The 22,405-nt window shown below is 41.6% G+C and overlaps 1 protein-coding gene across 6 annotated transcripts; it reads right to left on the bottom strand.

The window, feature by feature from the left end:
- Window positions 1-600: 600 nt before the first annotated feature.
- On the bottom strand, window positions 601-18,333 carry LOC115152381 (phosphate carrier protein, mitochondrial). 6 transcript variants are annotated; one of them, XM_029697200.1, is made up of 6 exons: window positions 18,039-18,333; window positions 17,561-17,724; window positions 10,673-10,800; window positions 10,132-10,311; window positions 7,453-7,634; window positions 601-838 (listed from the first exon to the last, which is right to left on the bottom strand). In XM_029697200.1, the coding sequence occupies exons 2-6, from the start codon at window positions 17,706-17,708 to the stop codon at window positions 616-618; spliced, it is 861 nt and encodes a 286-aa protein (XP_029553060.1). In that variant the 5' UTR covers window positions 17,709-17,724; window positions 18,039-18,333; the 3' UTR covers window positions 601-615. The 6 variants fall into 6 exon arrangements, with proteins under 6 accessions (XP_029553060.1, XP_029553059.1, XP_029553065.1 ...); XM_029697199.1 differs by having other exon boundaries at window positions 17,972-18,329; XM_029697205.1 differs by lacking the exon at window positions 10,673-10,800 and adding an exon at window positions 15,353-15,477 and having other exon boundaries at window positions 18,039-18,318.
- Between the last annotated feature and the right edge of the window lie 4,072 nt (window positions 18,334-22,405).

Here is a 22,405-nt window from a genome sequence, read left to right as displayed (position 1 = left end):
ATTTGCGTTTTCCCAATAATTTTGCACATAATTGAGATTTGCTTGCCAAGGATAGCCACCTTATCCTGTAATCCTCCGCTAGCAAACAATTTCCGCATTGGAACTCCGGATTGTCAATATCGTCCTGGACAAGAGCGTAATAAACAGATTCTACAGCGCTGGAAAGATTTGTTAGCTACTCCAGGCAAGTCAGTTAAGAACAAATTCTTATTTACAATGACGGCCTACAGCACAGTGGGTTAACTGCCTTGTTCAGGGGCATAACTACTGATTTTTACCTTGCCAGCTCAGGGATTCGATTCAGCAACCTTCAGTTACTGGCCCAATGCTCTAACCTCTAGACTACCTGCCACCCCAAAGAACAAAATACAACTTAGGAAACAGGAAGAAACAGGTTAAGGCTCAGGAGGTATCAGAGTTCGTGACTTGGTTGGCCTCTCCCAACAACATTTTGCTAAGGGCCCCCAAAAGGCTAGGGCAGGCATGCATGTGTGGGTATGGATGTGGGTAAGCAGACACAAGCCAGTATGGCTTCTCATGTTGAGTTGTTTTTGTGGCCCCCACCAAAGTTGCTGCCCATCCTTGACCTATATGGCTGTAAATCTGTTAACATACCTATTCATCTACCAATTTCAATAAACTTCTATCCAGCATTGTGGACTCACCGATATATCCAGCCACGAAGGTGACGACCAACTGTTCAGACTTGGAGCATTCAGCACGGGGCTTAGGGACCACATGTTTGTAGAGCAGCTCTACGGTCCTCTCAAAGCAGGCAAACTTCATCATGGTGTAGGGGATCTGCCTCATCCACAGAGGTACCACACCCTTGTAGAAACTAGAGGGGACAGAGGAAGAGGTGGAGCAAATGAGTGACTTGGTTTTATTGACATTTCCCACACCAGGATTAAGCCTAATTTGGAACTATATTAAGGATGGGCATGGTTAAACCGAATATCCGGATGGACATTAGTATTCGATTACTTGGGAGACGTCGCATTTATATATATAATAAATATTTAAAAAAAAAAATATATATATATATATACACTGCTCAAAAAAATAAAGGGAACACTTAAACAACACATCCTAGATCTGAATGAAAGAAATAATCTTATTAAATACTTTTTTCTTTACATAGTTGAATGTGCTGACAACAAAATCACACAAAAATAATCAATGGAAATCCAATTTATCAACCCATGGAGGTCTGGATTTGGAGTCACACTCAATATTAAAGTGGAAAACCACACTACAGGCTGATCCAACTTTGATGTAATGTCCTTAAAACAAGTCAAAATGAGGCTCAGTAGTGTGTGTGGCCTCCACGTGCCTGTATGACCTCCCTACAACGCCTGGGCATGCTCCTGATGAGGTGGCGGATGGTCTCCTGAGGGATCTCCTCCCAGACCTGGACTAAAGCATCCGCCAACTCCTGGACAGTCTGTGGTGCAACGTGGCGTTGGTGGATGGAGCGAGACATGATGTCCCAGATGTGCTCAATTGGATTCAGGTCTGGGGAACAGGCAGGCCAGTCCATAGCATCAATGCCTTCCTCTTGCAGGAACTGCTGACACACTCCAGCCACATGAGGTCTAGCATTGTCTTGCATTAGGAGGAACCCAGGGCCAACCGCACCAGCATATGGTCTCACAAGGAGTCTGAGGATCTCATCTCAGTACCTAATGGCAGTCAGGCTACCTCTGGCGAGCACATGGAGGGCTGTGCGGCCCCCCAAAGAAATGCCACCCCACACCATGACTGACCCACCGCCAAACCGGTCATGCTGGAGGATGTTGCAGGCAGCAGAACGTTCTCCACGGCGTCTCCAGACTCTGTCACGTGCTCAGTGTGAACCTGCTTTCATCTGTGAAGAGCACAGGGCGCCAGTGGCGAATTTGCCAATCTTGGTGTTCTCTGGCAAATGCCAAACGTCCTGCACGGTGTTGGGCTGTAAGCACAACCCCCACCTGTGGACGTCGTCCCTCATACCACCCTCATGGAGTCTGTTTCTGACTGTTTGAGCAGACACATGCACATTTGTGGCCTGCTGGAGGTCATTTTGCAGGGCTCTGGCAGTGCTTCTCCTGCTCCTCCTTGCACAAAGGCGGAGGTAGCGGTCCTGCTGCTGGGTTGTTGCCCTCCTACGGCCTCCTCCACGTCTCCTGATGTACTGGCCTGTCTCCTGGTAGCGCCTCCATGCTCTGGACACTACGCTGACAGACACAGCAAACCTTCTTGCCATAGCTCGCATTGATGTGCCATCCTGGATGAGCTGCACTACCTGAGCCACTTGTGTGGGTTGTAGACTCCGTCTCATGCTACCACTAAAGTGAAAGCACCGCCAGCATTCAAAAGTGACCAAAACATCAGCCAGGAGGCATAGGAACTGAGAAGTGGTCTGTGGTCCCCACCTGCAGAACCACTCCTTTATTGGGGGTGTCTTGATAATTGCCTATAATTTCTACCTGTTATCTATTCCATTTGCACAACAGCATGTGAAATTTATTGTCAATCAGTGTTGCTTCCTAAGTGGACAGTTTGATTTCACAGAAGTGTGATTGACTTGGAGTTACATTGTGTTGTTTAAGTGTTCCCTTTATTTTTTGGAGCAGTATATATATATATATATATATATATATATATATATATATATATATATATATATATATATATATATATATATATATAGTAATTGCTACAGGGATAGACCATTACATTAGACATTTTAAAACAGTTATGCAAAATGTTGAGTGCTCCCCATAAAAAGGACGCACCAGTATCTTAAACATTTCACACGTGTAGCTTGTTGTTATTGTCAGTCAATGAAAGTGCCACTACAGTCAGAAGCTCCATGTGTAGCAAGTGAATTGGGAGATTTCAAATGGATGCAAAATGGAATTCAAATTACAGAACTAATTAAGTTGGCTAAATTAGAAGGAGTAGGCTACAATGAGCAACCAACAGGTAGGCTGTTTCATATGAATGGAGTTGTTGTAGACAAGGACGCCTCAAAATATCGTCGCTACTTTAGCTAGCTAGCTAGCTGGCTAAATTAGCTTACTACTCTAGCTAGCTTCTTTACAATGATTTGATGCAGTCAACACGGGCACTACCAGATGGTACATGATAGACAAACTTGTTGCTGCTATAGGTTAACTAGCAAGTTGGTTTGGCTACTTTCTCGCTCTCCCTCCGTTCCACACAGACACACACCGGCCCCTGATCATCTCTCACCATTCCAAGCAGAGCACATGTATTTCGATTATCCGGATAACAGAAGACTGAAATCATTTCAAAATGCCCATCCCTAGAATGTAGGGCTGGGCAGTATACCATATTTTATGATATACCGGTATTGATGCAGGGACAAGATTGGGTTTTTACTTTACCTTCTATACCGGTATTTGAATGTTAGGTTTGTTAAAATGTGATACGCCATGTGTAATGTCTATTTTTATTCGCTACTTGAGCCGTCTCTCTCCGCTCTTTCTCTCCGTGCCACTTTCCACACAGACCTAGCCATGCCCTCTGTCACTCAAGGAGCGCATTTGATGTTCCTCAACCACGAGACACTTGTGTTCAGTCTGCATGGTCAATGCAGCACATGCAACAATGTTGATGACAACAATGCTGTTTTCACTTTGCTTCTTAATAGAACTCTACTAGCGTTCTATAATGACTATTAGTTTGTTTCTTACATCAGCAAACAGCTAGTTTGTCTCTTCTTAGCAAGTTGCCCTAAATCTTGTGAGACACTAATTGTTAGCCACTAATGCTAATAAATGTACTGAGTAAAAGAAAACGTAGCTTGCTATACAGTCCAATAATAACAGTGATGGTGTAGACCTAAATCAGCATGTTGTTTGTGCAACAGTCTATTCTAAATCAAAAAGGAATATGCAAAGCAAGAATATGTTAGCTACATGAACTAGCTAAGAAAAACATGCAATGTAGCCAAAGCTTATAGGGTCCCCTAGGAAACACTTATAAACTTTAGTTCCTACCATGTCACAATTACTCCTCCCTGGCATTTTAGTTTGTTGTCATCTCAAACACAGTATTCAAAGTGCACACTATTTTATTCTAACTATATAATTAGAATAGTCATATTTCCATGATTCCAACAGTATTGCTCTAATTCACTAGTTAAATCACAAATTGCAACATTTATCATGCAGCGTCTTTTGTAACCATCGCAGATTTTAGAGAAACAACATATTTTGGTTCATATAAGTGTCTTATATCGGCTGAAAGCTTAAATTCTTGTTAATATAATTGCACTGTCCAATTTACAGTAGCTATTACTGTAAATTATTTCCACTTGTTCAATTTGTAAAGAAAGGAATCTTTGAAAATCTAACCCTAAACGTTGTTTCAACCAGGCAAATCACGTTCATATGTATTCCTCAGAGATCCTAGAACATAACCAGACTTCACTATATCATTAGGGGTGTAGTATATCCTATAGGACACCAAATTTGGTCAGAGAGCGATGCCTTCATGGCACACCGATGACGCGGCCGGTCTTCATTTGATCGACTGTATCTTTGTCAAATAAGCACCAAATCGGGATCAAACAAAGCTAGCTAGATAGCCAATGAGCTGGGCTTTACGGGAATATCCGCAAAATGTAGGTGGTAACCTTTTGCAACAGCATGCCTTTTCCTTTTGGACAAAAATAAGAATATTCAGAGTTATGAAAACTGGTTGTTTCGCAAATGTTGAACTTATAATATGGCTACGAATACTGGAAAAGCTCAAAGTCCAAGTATACAGATTTGACAATATTCTTGCAGAAAAATGTAATATGAATGACCATGTCTCCTTCACGATTTGCCCAAATGTACCTGGGTGACTCATACTTCAAGCTATCCGTCTGAAACTTTGCATATACACTGCTGCCATCTTGTGGACACCATCGGAATTACAACCAGAGTGATGGCTAGAACAGGGACCTTTCTCTTGCATTTCAAAGACGGTGGTAGAAAAAAAACGGGTTGGTTTTATCTTCTACCAGATCTATTGTGTTATATTCTCCTACATTCAAGTAACATTTCCACAAACTTCAAAGTGTTTCCTTTCAAATGGTACCAAGAATATGCATATCCTTGCTTCAGGTCCTGAGCTACAGGCAGCTAGACTTGGTATGTCATTTTAGGCGAAAATTGGGGGGAAAAAAAGGGGGGGGGGGGATATCCCTAAAAAGTTAAAAAGTCCTAGATTATTTGCCCATATCGTGCAGCCCTACGTGGCAGTGTGGAAATTCTCAATTGAGCAGTGGTGTAAAGTACTTAAGTAAAAAGACTTTCAAGTACTAAAGTTGTTTTTTGGGGTATCTGTACTTTACTATTTGACAACTTTCACTTTACTACATTCCTAAAGAAAATACTGTACTTTTTATGTGAATTGGACCTTTTTCCCTGACACCTAAAAGTACTCGTTTTATTTTGAATGCTTAGCAGGACATGAAAATGATCCAATTCACGCACTTGTCAAGAGAACATCCCTGGTCATCTACTGCCTCTGATCTGGAGGACTCACTAAACACAAATGCTTTGTTTGTAAATTATGTCCGAGTGGTGGAGTGTGCTCCTCGCTAGCCGTAAATAATAATAAAAAAAAGAAAATGATGCCATCTGGTTTGCTTAATATAAGGAATTTGAAATTATTTATACTTTAGTACATTTTATCAATAACATTTACTTTTGATATACTTATGTATATTTAAAACCAAATACTTAGACTTTTACTCAAGTAGTATTTTACCGGGTGACTTTCATTTTTACTTGAGTAATTTTCTTTTAACGCATCTTTACTTTTAATCAAGTATGACAATTGGGTACTTTTTCCACCAGCAATGCGCACACGGCAGTAGGATATATGCGCGACTGTTCCATAAGCAGGATAACGCCATTCTCAAAAGTAACCACAAATGCGATTATGCATGTAATGCTTTTATTATAAAGGTGCATTTTTATGGTGAAAATGAATCTTCCCCAAACTTCAAACTCACATGCTGCGTATGTATGCCAGTTTGGCTCTACACCCTTTGTAAAGCGGATAAATGTGCTTCATTTTAAGACGTTATTTGGCCACTTTAGTTGTGATAGAAACCTTATCAAAACATATAGGCCTATGGGCTAGGCTAAATGAGGTGTGCGATTATGATTTTAAAAAGCATGCGCTGTTTGCCTTAACAGGGCATCATTCACAAGTGATAGGCTAATATTGTCACCCACCAAACTATTCTTGATTTAATCTCGTCTTTACATATACTAAATAATATGCGTTACATTTCTTTTGATTTAGAATGGACCATTATCATGCACCTGTCTTGAAACAGGGGCAGCGGGAAAAAAATACTTGTTATCTATGCACTTAAATAGCGAATGGATGGCGCTTTTCCAATGGTTCATTTTCATGCCAGCCAGGTAGGCTGCACTCCTGTTTTAAAGAGAAGCAACGTGCTTAATATTAGGAAGGTTGAGAAATAAATATAGCAGGTCTAGCCTATAGAAAGCTGATGGGATCCTCTTTTTAACAGAGGGCTATATAAACATTGCGCAACATGAGCTCATTTGAAGTGTTTAATTTGATTACATTTGCATTGATGTCAGAGTGATTAGAGGGACAATAGAGAGCTGAGTACCAGGCAGTTAGCAAGTTTGGTAGGCTACTAATGACCATCAGCAGCATCAGAGCTTGGAGAAGACTAATTACTGTGACTAAACGGTAACATTGAATTTGACTGCCATCATGACCCATGGTAATACGGTCACCGTAACAGCCCTAGGTGCACCTTGTGATGGGGACAGTAAAAGGCCACAAAACAAACTGCAGTTTTGTCACAACAATGCCAAGTTTTGAGGGAGTTTACAATTGGCCTGATGACTACAGGAATGTCCACCAGAGCTGTTGCCAGATAATTTAATGTTCATTCCTCTACCTTAAGCAGCCTCCAACGTCATTTTAGAGAATTTTGTAGTACGCCCAATTGACCTTACAACCGCAGACCATGTGTAACCACACCAGCCCAGGACCTCCAGATCCGACCTCTTCACCTGCGGGATCATCTGAGACCAGCCACCCGGACAGCTGATGAAACTGAGGAGTGTTTTGGTCTGTAATAATGCCCTTTTGTGTTGAAAAACCCATTCTGATTGGCTGGGCCTGGCTCCTAAGTGGGTGGGCCTATGGTTCAGCCCCTGCCCAGTCATGTGAAATCCATAGATTAGGCCGTGATTTATTTAATCTGACCGATTTCCTTATATGAACTGTAACTCAGTAAAATCTTAAATTGTTGCATGTTGCATTTATAATTTTGTTCAGTATAGTACTTCACTGATTATATCCAGACCAACGTCAACATCAATCCAGACCAACATCAAAGGGTTACAGCTAAGCAGGAGGTAGCGAAATGTGACCGGCTGATTTAGTTGGGATACTCACGCCCAGAGGCCCTCCTCTGCGAACATCTTGGGGGCACACTGTCTGAGGTTGCTGGCGTAGCCGGGGCAGGTCTGGATACGTACTTTACACGCCTCCATAGGGGCCAGGGCGATGTCAGCAAAGAACTCAGCACTGGCAGACGCAGCCAGGTAGAGGGAGGTCCTCCACAGATAGGTGTTTTCCTGGGGAAGGCAGACTGGGAGGTTAGGAGGCGAAGACTAAGTGTACATCCTTAGACAAAACGTAAATCATAATGAGTTGTCAAAATGGAAGGAGAGGAACAACTTTATTCATCAGCTCTTTCTCAATTCATCTTTACTTGACTGCCTTGCATTCTCTCTCCTCGCCTCCTTTTCAAAGCGTATTATTAAAAGGTCTGATACAGTTGGTGTCAAGGAGATAGGATGCGATGAATCACGGAAAAACTAATTGAGATGGAGCCTTTCTGTGCCACTGATGACAACCTTATTTCAATATTAATTAATTAGCTGGAACTGTTTTAGTTCGAATGGTAACATCGACTTCAACGGCGTGAGGCTGAGGAGAAGTGCAGCGAGAGGATTGTAAAGATAGCAGAGGCCCGTAGTGATGAGAACTACTACTGACAATTACAGATGTGTGGTGGGATTTCTGGTGCCAGCAGATGCCAGGGCATCGCCCAAGTGGGTACTAAAACATTGGTAGTGCAGAGCAGTCATTATAAAAACAATTACAGGGCAGATCAGATTCAATATGGAAGCTACAATTTAATCGTCTGCATCGTTTCCAATCCCCCATACTGTTTTGTAAAATAAAATATTTTGTACATTTATTTTCCTTTATTATTTCCCCCTAAACCTTCCCCTAATTGGAGTGAATTAACACACACAGGCTTCTACTTCCAGCTTATACACTGCATTCAGAATGTATTCAGACCCCTTGACTTTTCACACATTTTGTTACTTTACAGCCATATTCAAAAAATACATTTCTCCCCCCATCTATCTACACACAATACCTATAATGACAAAGCAAAAACAGGTTTAGACATTTTTCAACAAAAAAAACCCCATTGAAATATGACATTTACATAAATATTCATTCCCTTTACTCAGTACTTTGTTGAAGCAACTTTGGCAGCGATTACAGCCCTGAGTCTTCTTGGGTATGATGCTACAAACTTGGCACACCTGTATTTGGGGAGTTTCTCCCATTCTTCTCTGCAAATCATCTAAAGCGCTGTCAGGTTGGATGGGGAGTGTCACTGCACTGCTATTTTCAGGTCTCTCCAGAGAAGTGCGATTGGGTTCAAATCCGTGCTTTGGCTGGACCACTCAAGGACATTGAGACTTGTCCCAAAACCACTCCTGCGTGGTCTTGGCTGTGTGCTCAGGGTCATTGTCCTGTTGGAAGGTGAACCATCGCCCCCAGTCTGAGGTCTTGAGCAGGTTATCATCAAGGATCTCTGTACTTTGCTCTGTTCATCTTTCCCTCGATCCTGACTAGTCTCCCAGTCCCTGCGGCTGAAAAACATCCCCACAGCATGATGCTGCCACCACGCTTCACTGTAGGGCTGGTGCCAGGTTTCCTCCAGAAGGGACGCTTGGCATTCAATCTTGGTTTCATCAGACAAGAGAATCCTGTTTTTAATGGTCTGAGAGTCGTTTAGGTGCCTTTTGGCAAACTCCAAGCGGGCTGTCATGTGCCTTTTACTGAGGAGTGGCTTCCGTCTGACCACTCTACCATAAAGGCCTGATTGGTGGAGTGCTGTGGAGATGGCTGTCCTTCTGGAATGTTCTTTTTAGACAGCTCAAGGAAGAGGAGTTTTGGTAGTTCCAAACTTCTTCCATTTAAGAATGATGGAGGCCACAATCTTGTCTCGGAGCTCTACGGACAATTCCGTACAACATCATGGCTTGGTTTTGGCTCTGACATGCACTGTCAACTGTGGGAACTTATAGACAGGTGTGTGACTTTCCAAAGCATGTCCAATCAATTGAAATTTACCACAGGTGGACTCCAATCAAGTTGTAGAAACATCAAGGATGATCAATGGAAACAGGATGCACCCGAGCTCAATTTCAAGTCTCATAGCAAAGGGTCTATTTATTTATACATTTGCAAAAAATTCTAAAAACCTGTTTTCACTTGGTCATTATGGGGTATTATGTGTAGACTGACGATGAAAATAATGTATTGAATCAGTTTCAGAATAAGGCTGTAATGCAACAAAATTCGGAAAAGGTGAAGGGGTCTGAATACTTTCCGAATGCACTGTACATACTATATACATTTTACGGACACAATGTATTTTACAACAGTTATTGTTATCTTCTATTTGCCATATATTTCTGTGCTGTTTCACAAAAGTTCAGAACCTATATACATTTTACAGACAGTATATTTTACATTAGTCACCTTGTTTTTAGTCCCACCCTTCAGCTCCACTCAACCCCTCCAATATACATCTTAACACCATCCCATTTGTACTTATATAGTCTAAAGCAGTGTTTCACAAATCCGGTCTGCGAATACCCGCAACATATTTTTGTGTGGCCCCGGACAAGCATCCTGAATCTAACCCCATGAGAAGTTTGAACAGGTCTTTTTTTTCTGTGGCTACACCATAGTGCAAATGAAACAAAATAAACCATTACCATTATTATTTTCATCGTCATCAATCACTTAGTAACTACTTACCTCTCCGATAAAGTCGCTGTAGGTGATCTTGAACACCTCATAGAAGCCAAACTTGCAGAGACCCTGCATGGAGTAGCCGATGAAAGTAGGAGCCCAGCCCTTAGCCAGCCCCCGCATGCCATCCTCCTTTATGGTGATGGAGAAGCCCTTGAAGATGCTCTTGTACTTGTCTGGGTCCACCTAGACAACACATTAAAAACAGAATGGTTAATGGTTGTGAACTAGTAGTGGTTTTGAGGGGGGGGAATAATACTTGGAGGTCCTTGTAAAGAAAATGCACTAAATACTACAGAAATACACAACACTACAGGGCCATCCATACCACTCAATATTTTATCACTTTACAAGGGTTGGGGCAAATTACATTACAATTCTGAAAGTAAATTGAAATGTCTTTTGCTTTTCACTTAGGTAAGTCAACAATGGAATTTCACTTTTACTTCCCCGAATAGAAATGGAATTAACCACAACTCCGCAATGTATACATTATTCCAGTCCAGTACTCATTACAGCTCAGAGAGACATTAGCTGAGATACAGACCTGCAGACGGCACTTGACCAGGTCGAGGGGTACGACTGCCGTGTGTGTAATCCCACAGCTGAGGATGCCACCGAAGCCGCACAAGGCATAGTATTTCATAGAGCCAAACTCGCAGCTAATATCAGAATCTAGAGCAGACAGAACACAATACAAACAGACAACACACCATGCACTTAGATAAAGGGAGCCATGCTAGGAATTTGAATTTCTCACACCACAATGTTAGCAATCCTGCCAAGGCTTGCAAACAAGTGCCAGACTGTTTGGTCAAGTATGTTTTCTAGGCCAGCGATTCTGAACTGGTGGGTCAAATGAGGATTTGAATGTGCTGGTGTCTAAATGAGTTTTTTAAAAAAGGTAACTTAAACCAGGTAGAATGTGTAGAAATGTTTTTAATTTTCTTTTTTATTAACCTCACTAGGATAGGGGGCAGCATTCGGAATTTTGGATGAAAGGCGTGCCCAAAGTAAACTACCTGCTACTCAGGCCCAGAAGCTAGGATATGCATATAATTACATTTGGATAGAAAACACTCTAGTTTCCAAAACTGTTAAAATAATGTCTGTGAGTATAACAGAACTGATATGGCAGGCGAAAACCTGAGGAAAATCCATCCAGGAAGTACTTTTATTTTGAAATGCCTGTTTTTCCATTGAAAGCCTATCCACCATACAAAGACTTATGACGCAGTTCACGATCCCTATGGCTTCTTCTACATGTGGGCAGTCTTTAGGCATTGTTTCAGGCTTTTACTCTGAAAAATTAGGGAGGAACACCACTTTCAATGAGAGGACAGTGGAAATTTCCAAACATGAGTCCTGTCCTTTTGTCCGGTTGAAATATGATCAATTATTTATGACAAAAACAACCTGAGGATTGATTATAAACATCGTTTGACATGTTTCTACGAACTTTTATGGTACTTTTTTGATTTTGTCTGTTGTGACCGCGCTTTGTTCCAATGGATTACTGAGAGAAAAAAAAACCGCACCAACAGAACGGAGGTTTTTGAATATAAAAAGGGACATTATCGAACGAAACTAACATTTGTGTAATATGGAGTCTTGGGAGTGCAATCATATGAAGATCAAAGGTAAGTGATTAATTGTATCGCTATTTCTGACTTTAGTTACTCCTCTTCTTGGCTGCTAACTGTTTGTAATGATTTGTCTGCTGGGCGCTGTTCTCAGATAATCGCATGGTTTGCTTTCGCCGTAAAGTCTTTTTGAAATCTTAGACCGTGGTTGGATTAACAAGAAGTTAGTCTTTAAACCGATGTATAACACTTGTATGTTTCATTAATTTTTATAATGATTATTTCAGTTTTTGAATTTGGAGCTCTGCAATTTCACTGGATGTTGGCCAGGTAGCGTCCCACACTCCCTAGAGAGGTTAAACTAGGCAAGTCAGTTAAAAACAAAATTCTTATTTACAATGACGGCCTATCCCGGGCCAAACCCTAATGACGCTGGGCCAATTGTGAGCCGCCTTATGGGATTCCCAATCACGCCCAGTTGTGATACATGCTGGAATCGAACCAGGGTCTGTAGTGACACCTCTAACACTTAGACCGCTGCGCCACGCGGGAGCCCTTACATCTTTAATAACTTAATCTCTGAAAAATGTTTCTTCAATCACAGTATATGTATGTATGTATGTATGTATGTATGTATGTATGTATGCATGCATGTACGTATATACACACACACACACACACACGTATATACACACACACACACACGTATATACACACACACACGAAGTCGGAAGTTTACATACACTTAGGTTGGAGTCATTAAAACTCATTTTTCAACCACTCCACAAATTTCTTGTTAACAAACTATAGTTTTGGCAAGTCGGTTAGGATATCTACTTTGTGCATGACACAAGCAATTTTTCCAACAATTGTTTCCTAACAGATTATTTCACTTATAATTCACTGTATCACAATTCCAGTGGGTCAGAAGTTTACAAACACTAAGTTGACTGTGCATTTAAAAAGCTTGGAAAATTCCAGAAAATGATGGCATGGCTTTAGAAGCTTCTGATAGGCTAATTGACATAATTTGAGTGAATTGCAGGTGTTCCTGTGGGATGTATTTCAATGCCTACCTTCAAACTCAGCACCTCCTTTCTTGACATAATGGGAAAATCAAAAGAAATCAGTCAAGACCTCAGAAAAATTATTGTAGACCTCCACAAGTCTGGTTCATCTTTGGGAGCAATTTCCAGACGCCTGAAGGTACCACGTTCATCTGTACAAACAATAGTATGCACTTAGAAACGTCATGGGACCACGCAGCCGTCATACCACTCAGGAAGGACATTTTTTGTCATTTAGCAGACACTCTTATCCAGAGCGACTTACAGTAGCGAATGCATACATTTCATGCATTTTTTAATTATTTTTTTTGTACTGGCCCCCCGTGGGAATCGAACCTACAACCCTGGCGTTGCACACACCATGCTGGTGTTGCAAACACCATGCTCTACCAACTGAGCCACAAACGCGTTCTGGCTCCTAGAGATGAACGTACTTGGGTGCGAAAAGTGCAAATCAATCCCAGAATACCAGCAAAGGACCTTGTAAAGATGCTGGAGGAAACCGGTACAAAAGTATCTATATCCACAGTAAAACGAGTCCTATATCGACGTAACCTGAAAGGCCGCTCAGCAAGGAAGAAACCACTGCTCCTAAACCGCCATAAAAAAAGCCAGAATACGGTTTGCAACTGCACATGGGGGCAAAGATCGTACTTTTTGGAGAAATGTCCTCTGGTCTGATGAAACAAAAATAGAACTGTTTGGCCATAATGACTATTGTTTTGTTTGGAGGAAAAAGGGTGATGCTTGCAAGCCGAAGAACACCATCCCAACCATGAAACACGGGGCTGGCAGCATCATGTTGTGGGGGTGCTTTGCTGCAGGAGGGACTGGTGCACTTCACAAAATAGATGGCATCATGAGGGAGGAAAATTATGTGGATATATTGAAGCAACATCTCAAGAAATCAGTCAGGAAGTGAGAATGACCCCAAGCATACTTCCAAAGTTGTGGCAAAATGGATTAAGGACTACAAAGTCAAGGTATTGGAGTGGCCATCACAAAGCCATGACCACAATCCCATAGAACATTTTTGGGCAGAACTGAAAAGCGTGTGCAAGCAAGGAGGCCTACAAACCTGACTCAGTTACACCAGCTCTGTCAGGAGGAATGGGCCAAAATTCACCCAACTTATTGTGGGAAGCTTGTGGAAGGCTACCCAAATCGTTTGATCCAAGTTAAACAATTTAAAGGCAATGCTACCAAATACTAATTGAGTATGTAAACTTCTGACCCACTGGGAATGTGATGAAAGTGGTGATCCTAACTGACCTAAAACAGGGAATTCTTACTAGGATTAAATGTCAGAAATTGTGAAAAACTGGGTTTAAATGCATTTGGCTAAGGTGTATGTAAAGTTCCGACTTCAACTGTATGTGTATAAATAGAGAGCCATTAGCAGCACCAGTTTGGTTGATTTTGTGATCTAAAAATCAGTGAGTTTATTAGCATTCTTCATCCAGAATATGGGCAAAATGTAATTATTGACAATGAGGTGGGAATGTTGTTCCCTTGTCATATAATTGCTACATTTAATATCAACACAGCATTAAAAATAGTTTTCCAGATTGTATTTTGGCGATTATTTTTCGTGATGTGAAAATTGGGTCTCAACAGACATCGTTCAATTTGGGTCCCGAGGCAAAACCAGTCGAGAACCACTGCTTCAGGCCGTCCTCCTGAATGTGTATGCTGGCACAGTGGATAATTCTCTCTGCCCAAAACTTCTGAGTACTATTAACATACGAATTCATGTTAATTGCAACGTGATGTGAGTAATATCAAAAACAAGGCATGAATACATAATATGTCCGATTTATTCCTGTACTCGCACCAGGGCCTGCATTCATAAAGCCCTCGCTCTAGGAGTACTGATCTAGGAGAAGTTTTGGCTTTGAGATCATAATATACAAGACTACATGGAGGGGGGACGTGGGGCATGATCCTAGATCAGGAATCCTACTCTGAGAAACTTTATGAATACAGGCCCAGGACACCAACATTAATTTAGAAAACTTTCCCTGCAAGTATGGTAGACTTAACTCCAGGCTGGTTTTTAATAAGGAGGATGTCCTGTCCTAGCTTGGAAATTGACTGCTGTTGTTGCTAAGCTAAAGGTCACTGCCGTTGAATGAATGTGGGTACAGTATCAAATTGCTGATTGGGCACAGAGAAAGGGCAAGTACAGTCTGAGGTCATAGATTAAAGGACATTGTATTAATAAAAGTCACCTTCAAGTTCTGTTAAGAAAGGCTCAGACTTCACTCCCTCCTGTTAATGTTTTAAGCTGGTTCACAGCTCACTTGACCACCTTTGACTTATTTATTATAGCAACAAGTGGAGCAAAGGACCTAAACAGTGCTTCTCCAGCTCAAACATGCAAATGAAATAGGCCTAATGATAAAGTGTTACATTTATTTCAGCAAATTAGTTGTAACTCAAACTATTCCTGCAAACCGTTATTTGTGTGATCTTAGTCTTGGTGATAGTCAGTTATTTTGGATGTCGTCGTCTTGTGGTGAAATCCACAGCACAATATCCATTCCATGCCATGCAACCCCTGGCGGGCCAACAGACCTGCAACCTGCACTTGACGAGGTCAAGGGGCACCAAAGCTGTGTGTGTGGTACCACAGCTCAGGATCCCACCGATGCCACACATAATGAAATAATGTGAGGAGCCAAACTCACAACTGTCTCCCTCTGAGGAAAAGAAAGAATTGGGGTTCTTTCACAGATGTAAGAGGAAAACAACGTGTGCACTGTAATAGTAGGCCTACTCTTTAGTAGGGTAGTTGATGCATAGACCTGACATCATAAACGTTCAGTTCAACTCAGAGTGAAGACCATAGCTGTGTTCGAATACCCATACTAACATACCGTATACTACATACTTAATGTGTATATACTACATACTGTAAGTTCATTTTAATATACTGTAAAAGAACGGATTTAAATACGCTTTTTTGCCGACGTTTACTGACAACGGCCATATTCAACGTGTGTTGCATGTTTTTAAATTCATCAGTTATTCTGCGCTCTGGTACACTCAGACGAAAGTGCTCTGAAATCAGAGTAGATAGCCAGAGAGAATTTACGAATGCACCCGAATATCCATTGAGAACACTATACCACTTAGCTAAGAATGACGGGAATAATCAAGTCAATAAACGTTGGGTAGTTAGATAGCATATAGTTAATATACTGGCAAACTTGATGTATTAGTGGCCAACTAACGTTAGGTAGCTAGCTAATATGCCAGTACATTCTGCTGTAATGATATGCTGTGGTTCGTAAGGATAGCGTAGCTAACAAATTGATAGCCAACATAACGTGCAAGGTAACTTATTTGAAAAGTCCTTACTTTATTACATTGCTCAACATTTGTCATAATTAGTTAAAGCAATGAATTTGTATCTGCTCGTTGGACTTCGGCTGCATATTTTCTGCCATTTTCTTCAAATCTGAAAACGATGTGAAGTCATGCCCATTTTGTGAAGAATTGCAATTATGGGCCCTAAATGCACAGAATGTGTCCACCGTTTGTATACTTCGTATTTTGGTGAATGTAGTACGACATCCGGGAACTTTTGGCATACTAACTATATCCAACAAGCATACTATATACTCAATTTACGTCACAAATAGTACAGTTAGTATGAGTATTCGAACACAGCTCGTGTCTTTTTCTAGTACTGGGCCTTTCACTGGTGCCTCACATTCTATTTAAGCGGATAAATGACATGGATACAGAGCGAAATCAACTTCATGACTGCGTTAAGTTGCCGTTTAACTACATGGACTCATGTGAACTGTAAACTAGACTTATCTGATAATAGGAAATAAGCTGGTTGTAAAATGGTAGCCTATCTGCCTTATCTATTTGAGTGTGTCAAGTTTCATTACAAACACCACACATTAATCACTAACTGATAGTCAGTATATGATAGCCGCTGTAAAATAAGCAGAGGCCTACATCAAGTCCATAATTTCAGACCTTTGGTAAATTGGGAGACTTCCAAACTCACATGGTAAGGATAACATAACACCCAATGCAGCCCCTATACTCAGTCTTATTTCAACCATGACATTAGGCCCCTATGTGTTAGTCAACTTTTTTGTAACAAAGAACTCCTAGGCTGTTGCAGTATTTACTTGGTGATTAACTACCTTTGCCAGGGGCATAACGTTAGTTAGATAATATTACATTATGTAGGCCTAATATAAGGTTGTACTGAATGTGTAGCTAAGTAGCTTAATTCGGCATACTGTGCCTTAGAAATACTAGCTATTTTCTTTGTTAGCTTCCTATTCAAATTCTGAAGAATTTTCTGCAGACTTGTAGCTAGATAGTAATCATTTGCACTGCCAAAGTTACTGGCCTACTTCCAAAGTTACTGGCCTAAAAAACGTTGTCCTTGCGGTGTCCTCTGCAGGGCCCCTGCTCAAAACGAAGTAGTGTCTAGAATGGGTTTGCGCTGAGGCCAAAAGCAAACCAAAGATGACTTCGATCATTGTACGCTGCCAGATATTCAGATAAGCTAACATTTATTGGTGTGTAATCACCAATGACTTTAGTTAGCTACATACGAAGGTAATCACTGATAAGCAGAGTGATAAGACAGTTCACTTCGCGTTCGTTCATAAACCCGTCCCACACTCGACGAACGTTAGTGCTTGGCAACATTTGCAACTCAATTAAGGTCAGCATTCTAGCTAACGTTAGGTGGTTAAAGCCTAACTTACCCAGCTAGGTAGCATTTCTAGCATGCACCACTCGGCTTACCCGCCACTGCAGCGGCGGCCAGGGTGCGTTTGCTTAGTCCATGTTCGGCAGCAAGGCTTTGTGATGGTTCCTCGACTTTTTGGAGCGTGAACAGCGGTGCGCTGAAGGGGTTCGCCCGCGTTAACTCTGTCAACGCGTTGGGGTACATTGTTCAGTACGGGTGGCTGTGGGACATAAATAAAGACAACGTGGTTAGCTAGCTAACGTTAAACCAGTGGCTGAAACAAAACGAAATTCATGCCGTTGTCTTAGCAATCTAACAAGCGAACTCTGGAAAGTAGCTAAACTAGTTAGCCAACATTTGCTAGCTTCCCCTTGTTCTCTAAACCAATATTCTTGTTTTAGCAATGTCTCAAACCAAAACAAATGTTACTACACGCAAAGTAGAAATTCGCTACGCATTTTCCTCACATGCAGGCTTTCAGTCGCAAAATGGCGCAACCGTTTTGCGAATCACAGAGGTCATGAAGGTACTTACACCACTCGCAATAGTCAGCTGAGGTAGAAAGATATGTCCGTTTTATTGATTCAGTTCATCTGGCAGGCTACACATTCACAGCTAAAAGATTAATTGCCGTATAGACCGACAGATAAAGAGAACAAAATAAAAGTAGACAACAACTAGGTAGATTAAAACAAATAAATTGATGGAGATGAAGCCAGCTTCTTTCTTCTTTGGGGTTTATGGAGAACTACAATCAAAAGGTGTAATGTCGCTACCAATTGGAAGGGGATAACAAACAAAAAAAGTCAATTCCATACGGGAAATGGACATTTAACATCAATCCCCATACACTACAAAAAAAAAGAGATTTCCCCCAAAAATATACATTCCCACTCATTCATTTAAAAACGAAAATACCCTGATCATGCTCTGGCGCCTGAAAACGTGGGAACGCAGAAAATAGTGCTTCATGGAGTAAATCATCCCAGAAAGAGTTAAACTGCAGAAACAATTATTTTGATCTTTTGTGATTTGCTTTCAATTTGTGTACTTCCATTTATCACTATTGCTATAAATGATAACAAAGTCCACTTTCTTCACATGAATCATTTCTGGATCCTATTGTTGCCGGACCTTCAAAGCTACTGATGTTTCTACCCTTTTGACAGCCTCTATAGGAGATTCTCTCAACTGCCCTGATTTGAGGAACCTCATTCTCTTTCACCCTAATCAGGCACTCCAAAGATTATGCTTCATGCTCTCCACCACAGTTACAACATTTTGCTCCTTTGGTAGATAACCATGGTAAAGTTGGATTGAGATTCGATATTTGCCAGACATTCAGACCTTCAAATATTAATAGATTGTGAACGATTTGAGCTACATACCTCAGGTTAGGCTCTTTATGAAGTAAAGAAAGTGTACAACATTGCACTGATTTCGACCAGAGTTTCATAATCACACAGCAAGGTGTAGGTAGCCTGGCACACCATCAATGCAACTACACTGAACAAAAATATCAATGCAATATGCAACAATTTCAAAGATTTTACTGAGTTACAGTTCATATAAGGAAATCAGTCAATTGAAATATTTCCAGTAGGCCATAATCTATGGATTTCACATGACTGGGAATACATATGCATCTGTTGATCACAGATTCCATAAAAACAAAGTAGGGGCGTGGATCAGAAAACCAGTCAGTATCTGTGTGACCACCATTTCCCTCATGCAGCCAGTGGCGGTTCTAGACCATTTCAACTGGGGGGGCCAAGCTGGGGTCAGTTGTACTGTTAGAGGGGCCAGTTACATTAGACGTTATTGTTGTCATATCGTTTTCTTCACTGCATTGCAGGCATTAGCAGGCAAAAGACCATGTTCATAATTATCATCATTGCCACTGTCTAATAACGGATGAAGAAAGAACGATAGCAAAAATTTGTTATGTAAAAGTTATTTCATACTGCACATTTAGGGGGGCCACAAGGCGGTCCAAAATTGTTGTCACAGGGGCACTGCCCCCCCCCCCCCCCCCCCCCCCCCCAGAACCGTTAATTCTCTCTTTCTCTCTCTCGGAGGACCTAAGCCCTAGGACCATGCCTCAGGACTACCTGGCATGATGACTCCTTGCTGTCCCCAGTCCACCTGGCCGTGCTGCTGCTCCAGTTTCAACTGTTCTGCCTGCGGCTATGGAACCCTGACCTGTTCACCGGACGTGCTACCTGTCCCAGACCTGCTGTTTTCAACTCTGTAGAGACAGCAGGAGCGGTAGAGATACTCTCAATGATCGGCTATGAACAGCCTTGTTGCACCCTCGACAACTACTGTGATTGTTATTATTTGACCATGCTGGTCATTTATGAACATTTGAACATCTTGGCCATGTTCTGTTATAATCTCCACCGGCACAGCCAGAAGAGGACTGGCCACCCCTCATAGCCTGGTTCCTCTCTAGGTTTCTTCCTAGGTTTTGGCCTTTCTAGGGAGTTTTTCCTAGCCACCGTGCTTCTACACCTGCATTGTTTGCTGTTTGGGGTTTTAGGCTGGGTTTCTGTACAGCACTTTGAGATATCAGCTGATGTAAGAAGGGCTATATAAATACATTTGATTTGATTTAGTGCATGCAGCACGACACATCTTCGCATAGAGTTGATCAGGCTGTTGATTGTGGCGTGTAGGATGTTGTCCCACTCCTCTTCAATGGCTGTGTATAATTGCTGGATAATGGCGGTAACTGGAACGTGCTGTCGTACATGTCAATCCAGAGCTACCCAAACATGCTTCATGGGTGACATGGTTGGTGAGTATGCAGGCTGTGGAAGAACTGGGATATTTTCAGCTTCCAGGAATCGTGTACAAATCCATACGAAATGGGGCCAAGCAATATCGTGCTGAAACATGAGGTGATGGCGGCGGATGAATGGTGGCGGATGAATGGTATCACAATGGGCCTCAGTATCTCATCACGATATCTCTGTGAATTCAAATTGTGATCGATAAAATACAATTGTATTAGTTGTCTGTAGCTTATGTCTGCCCATACCATAACCCCACTGCCACATTGGGGCACTCAGTTCACAACATTGACATCAGCAAACCGCTCACCCACAGGTCTGCCATCTGTCCGGTGCAGTTGAAACCACGATTAATCCATGAAGAGCACACTCCTCCAATGTTCCAGTGGTGATTGAAGGTGAGCGTTTGGCCACTGACGTCAGTTACGACGCCGAACTGCAGTCAGGTCAAGACTAGAGGTCGACCGATTAATCGGAATGGACGATTAATTAGGGCCGATTTCAAGTTTTCATAACAATCGGTAATCGGCATTTTTGGACACCGATCATGGCCGATTACATTGCACTCCACGAGGAGGCTGCGTGGCAGGCTGACTACCTGTTATGCGAGTGCAGCAAGGAGCCAAGGTAAGTTGCTAGCTAGCATTAAACATATCTTATAAAAAGCAATCAATCTTAACATAATCACTAGTTAACTACACATGGTTGATGATATTACTAGTTTATCTAGCTTGTCCTGCGTTGCATATAATCGATGCGGTGCCTGTTAATTTATCATTGAATCATAGCCTACTTTGCCAAATGGGTGATTTAACAAGCGCATTCGTGAAAAAAGCACTGTTGTTGCACCAATGTGTACCTAACCATAAACATCAACACCTGTCTTAAAATCAATACACAAGTATATATTTTTAAACCTGCATATTTAGTTAATATTGCCTGCTAACATGAATTTCTTTTAACTAGGGAAATAGTGTCACTTCTCTTGCCTTCTGTGCAACAGAGTCAGGGTATATGCAGCACTTTGGGCCGCCTGGCTCGTTGCGAACTGTGAAGACTATTTCTTCCTAACAAAGACAGCCAACTTCGCCAAACGGGGGATGATTTAACAAAAGCGCATTTGCGAAAAAAGCACAATCGTTGCACGAATGTACCTAACCATTAACATCAATGCCTTTCTTAAAATCAATACAAAGAAGTATATATTTTTAAACCTGCGTATTTAGTTAAAATAAATTCATGTTAGCAGGCAATATTAAACTAGGGATATTGTGTCACTTCTCTTGCGTTCATTGCACGTAGAGTCGAATATATGCAACAGTTTGGGCCGCCTGGCTCGTTGCGAACTAATTTGCCAGAATTTTATGTAATTATGACATAACAGTGAAGGTTGTGCAATATAACAGGAATATTTAGACTTATGGATGACACCCGTTAGATAAAATACGGAACGGTTCTGTATTTCACTGAAAGAATAAACGTTTTATTTTGGAAATGATAGTTTCCGGATTTTACCATATTAATGGTCTAAGGCTCGTATTTCTGTGTGTTATTATGTTATAATTAAGTCTATGATTTGATATTTGACAGAGCAGTCTGACTGAGCGGTGGTAGGCAGCAGCAGGCTCGTAAGCATTCATTCAAACAGCACTTTCGTGCGTTTGCCAGCAGCTCTTCGCAATGATTCAAGCATTGCGCTGTTTATAACTTCAAGCCTATCAACTCCCAAGATTGGGCTGGTGTAACCGATGTGAAATGGCTAGCTAGTTAGCAGGGTGCGCGCTAATAGCGTTTCAAATGTCACTCGCTCTTAGACTTGGAGTAGTTGTTCCCCTTGCTCTGCAAGGGCCGCGGCTTTTGTGGAGCGATGGGTGATGATGCTTCGAGGGTGGCTGTTGTCGACGTGTTCCTGGTTCGAGCCCAGGTAGGGGCGAGGAGAGGGACGGAAGCTATACTGTTACACTGGCAATACTAAAGTGCCTATAAGAACATCCAATAGTCAAAGGTATATGAAATACAAATGGTATAGAGAGAAATAGTCCTATAATTCCTATAATAACCATTAAACTTACCTGGGAATATTGAAGACTCATGTTAAAAGTGTTA

This window comes from Salmo trutta, chromosome 17, assembly GCF_901001165.1.
Source record: "Salmo trutta chromosome 17, fSalTru1.1, whole genome shotgun sequence".
In the NCBI taxonomy this organism is placed as follows: domain Eukaryota; kingdom Metazoa; phylum Chordata; class Actinopteri; order Salmoniformes; family Salmonidae; genus Salmo; species Salmo trutta.
Note: the sequence above shows the minus strand (reverse complement) of the source record. Positions and strands in the feature narration are given on the sequence as shown.

Bases quoted from the DNA above. Each gene is read 5' to 3' on its own strand.
- LOC115152381 (XM_029697200.1), bottom strand. From the start codon at position 17,708: ATGTACCCCAACGCGTTGACAGAGTTAACGCGGGCGAACCCCTTCAGC. The intron at 10,801-17,560 runs GTAAGCCGAGTG...TGTCTGCTCTAG, and splicing joins GGCCGCCGCTGCAGTGGCGG to ATTCTGATATTAGCTGCGAG. The intron at 10,312-10,672 runs GTCTGTATCTCA...TGTGTTGTCTAG, and splicing joins TGGTCAAGTGCCGTCTGCAG to GTGGACCCAGACAAGTACAA.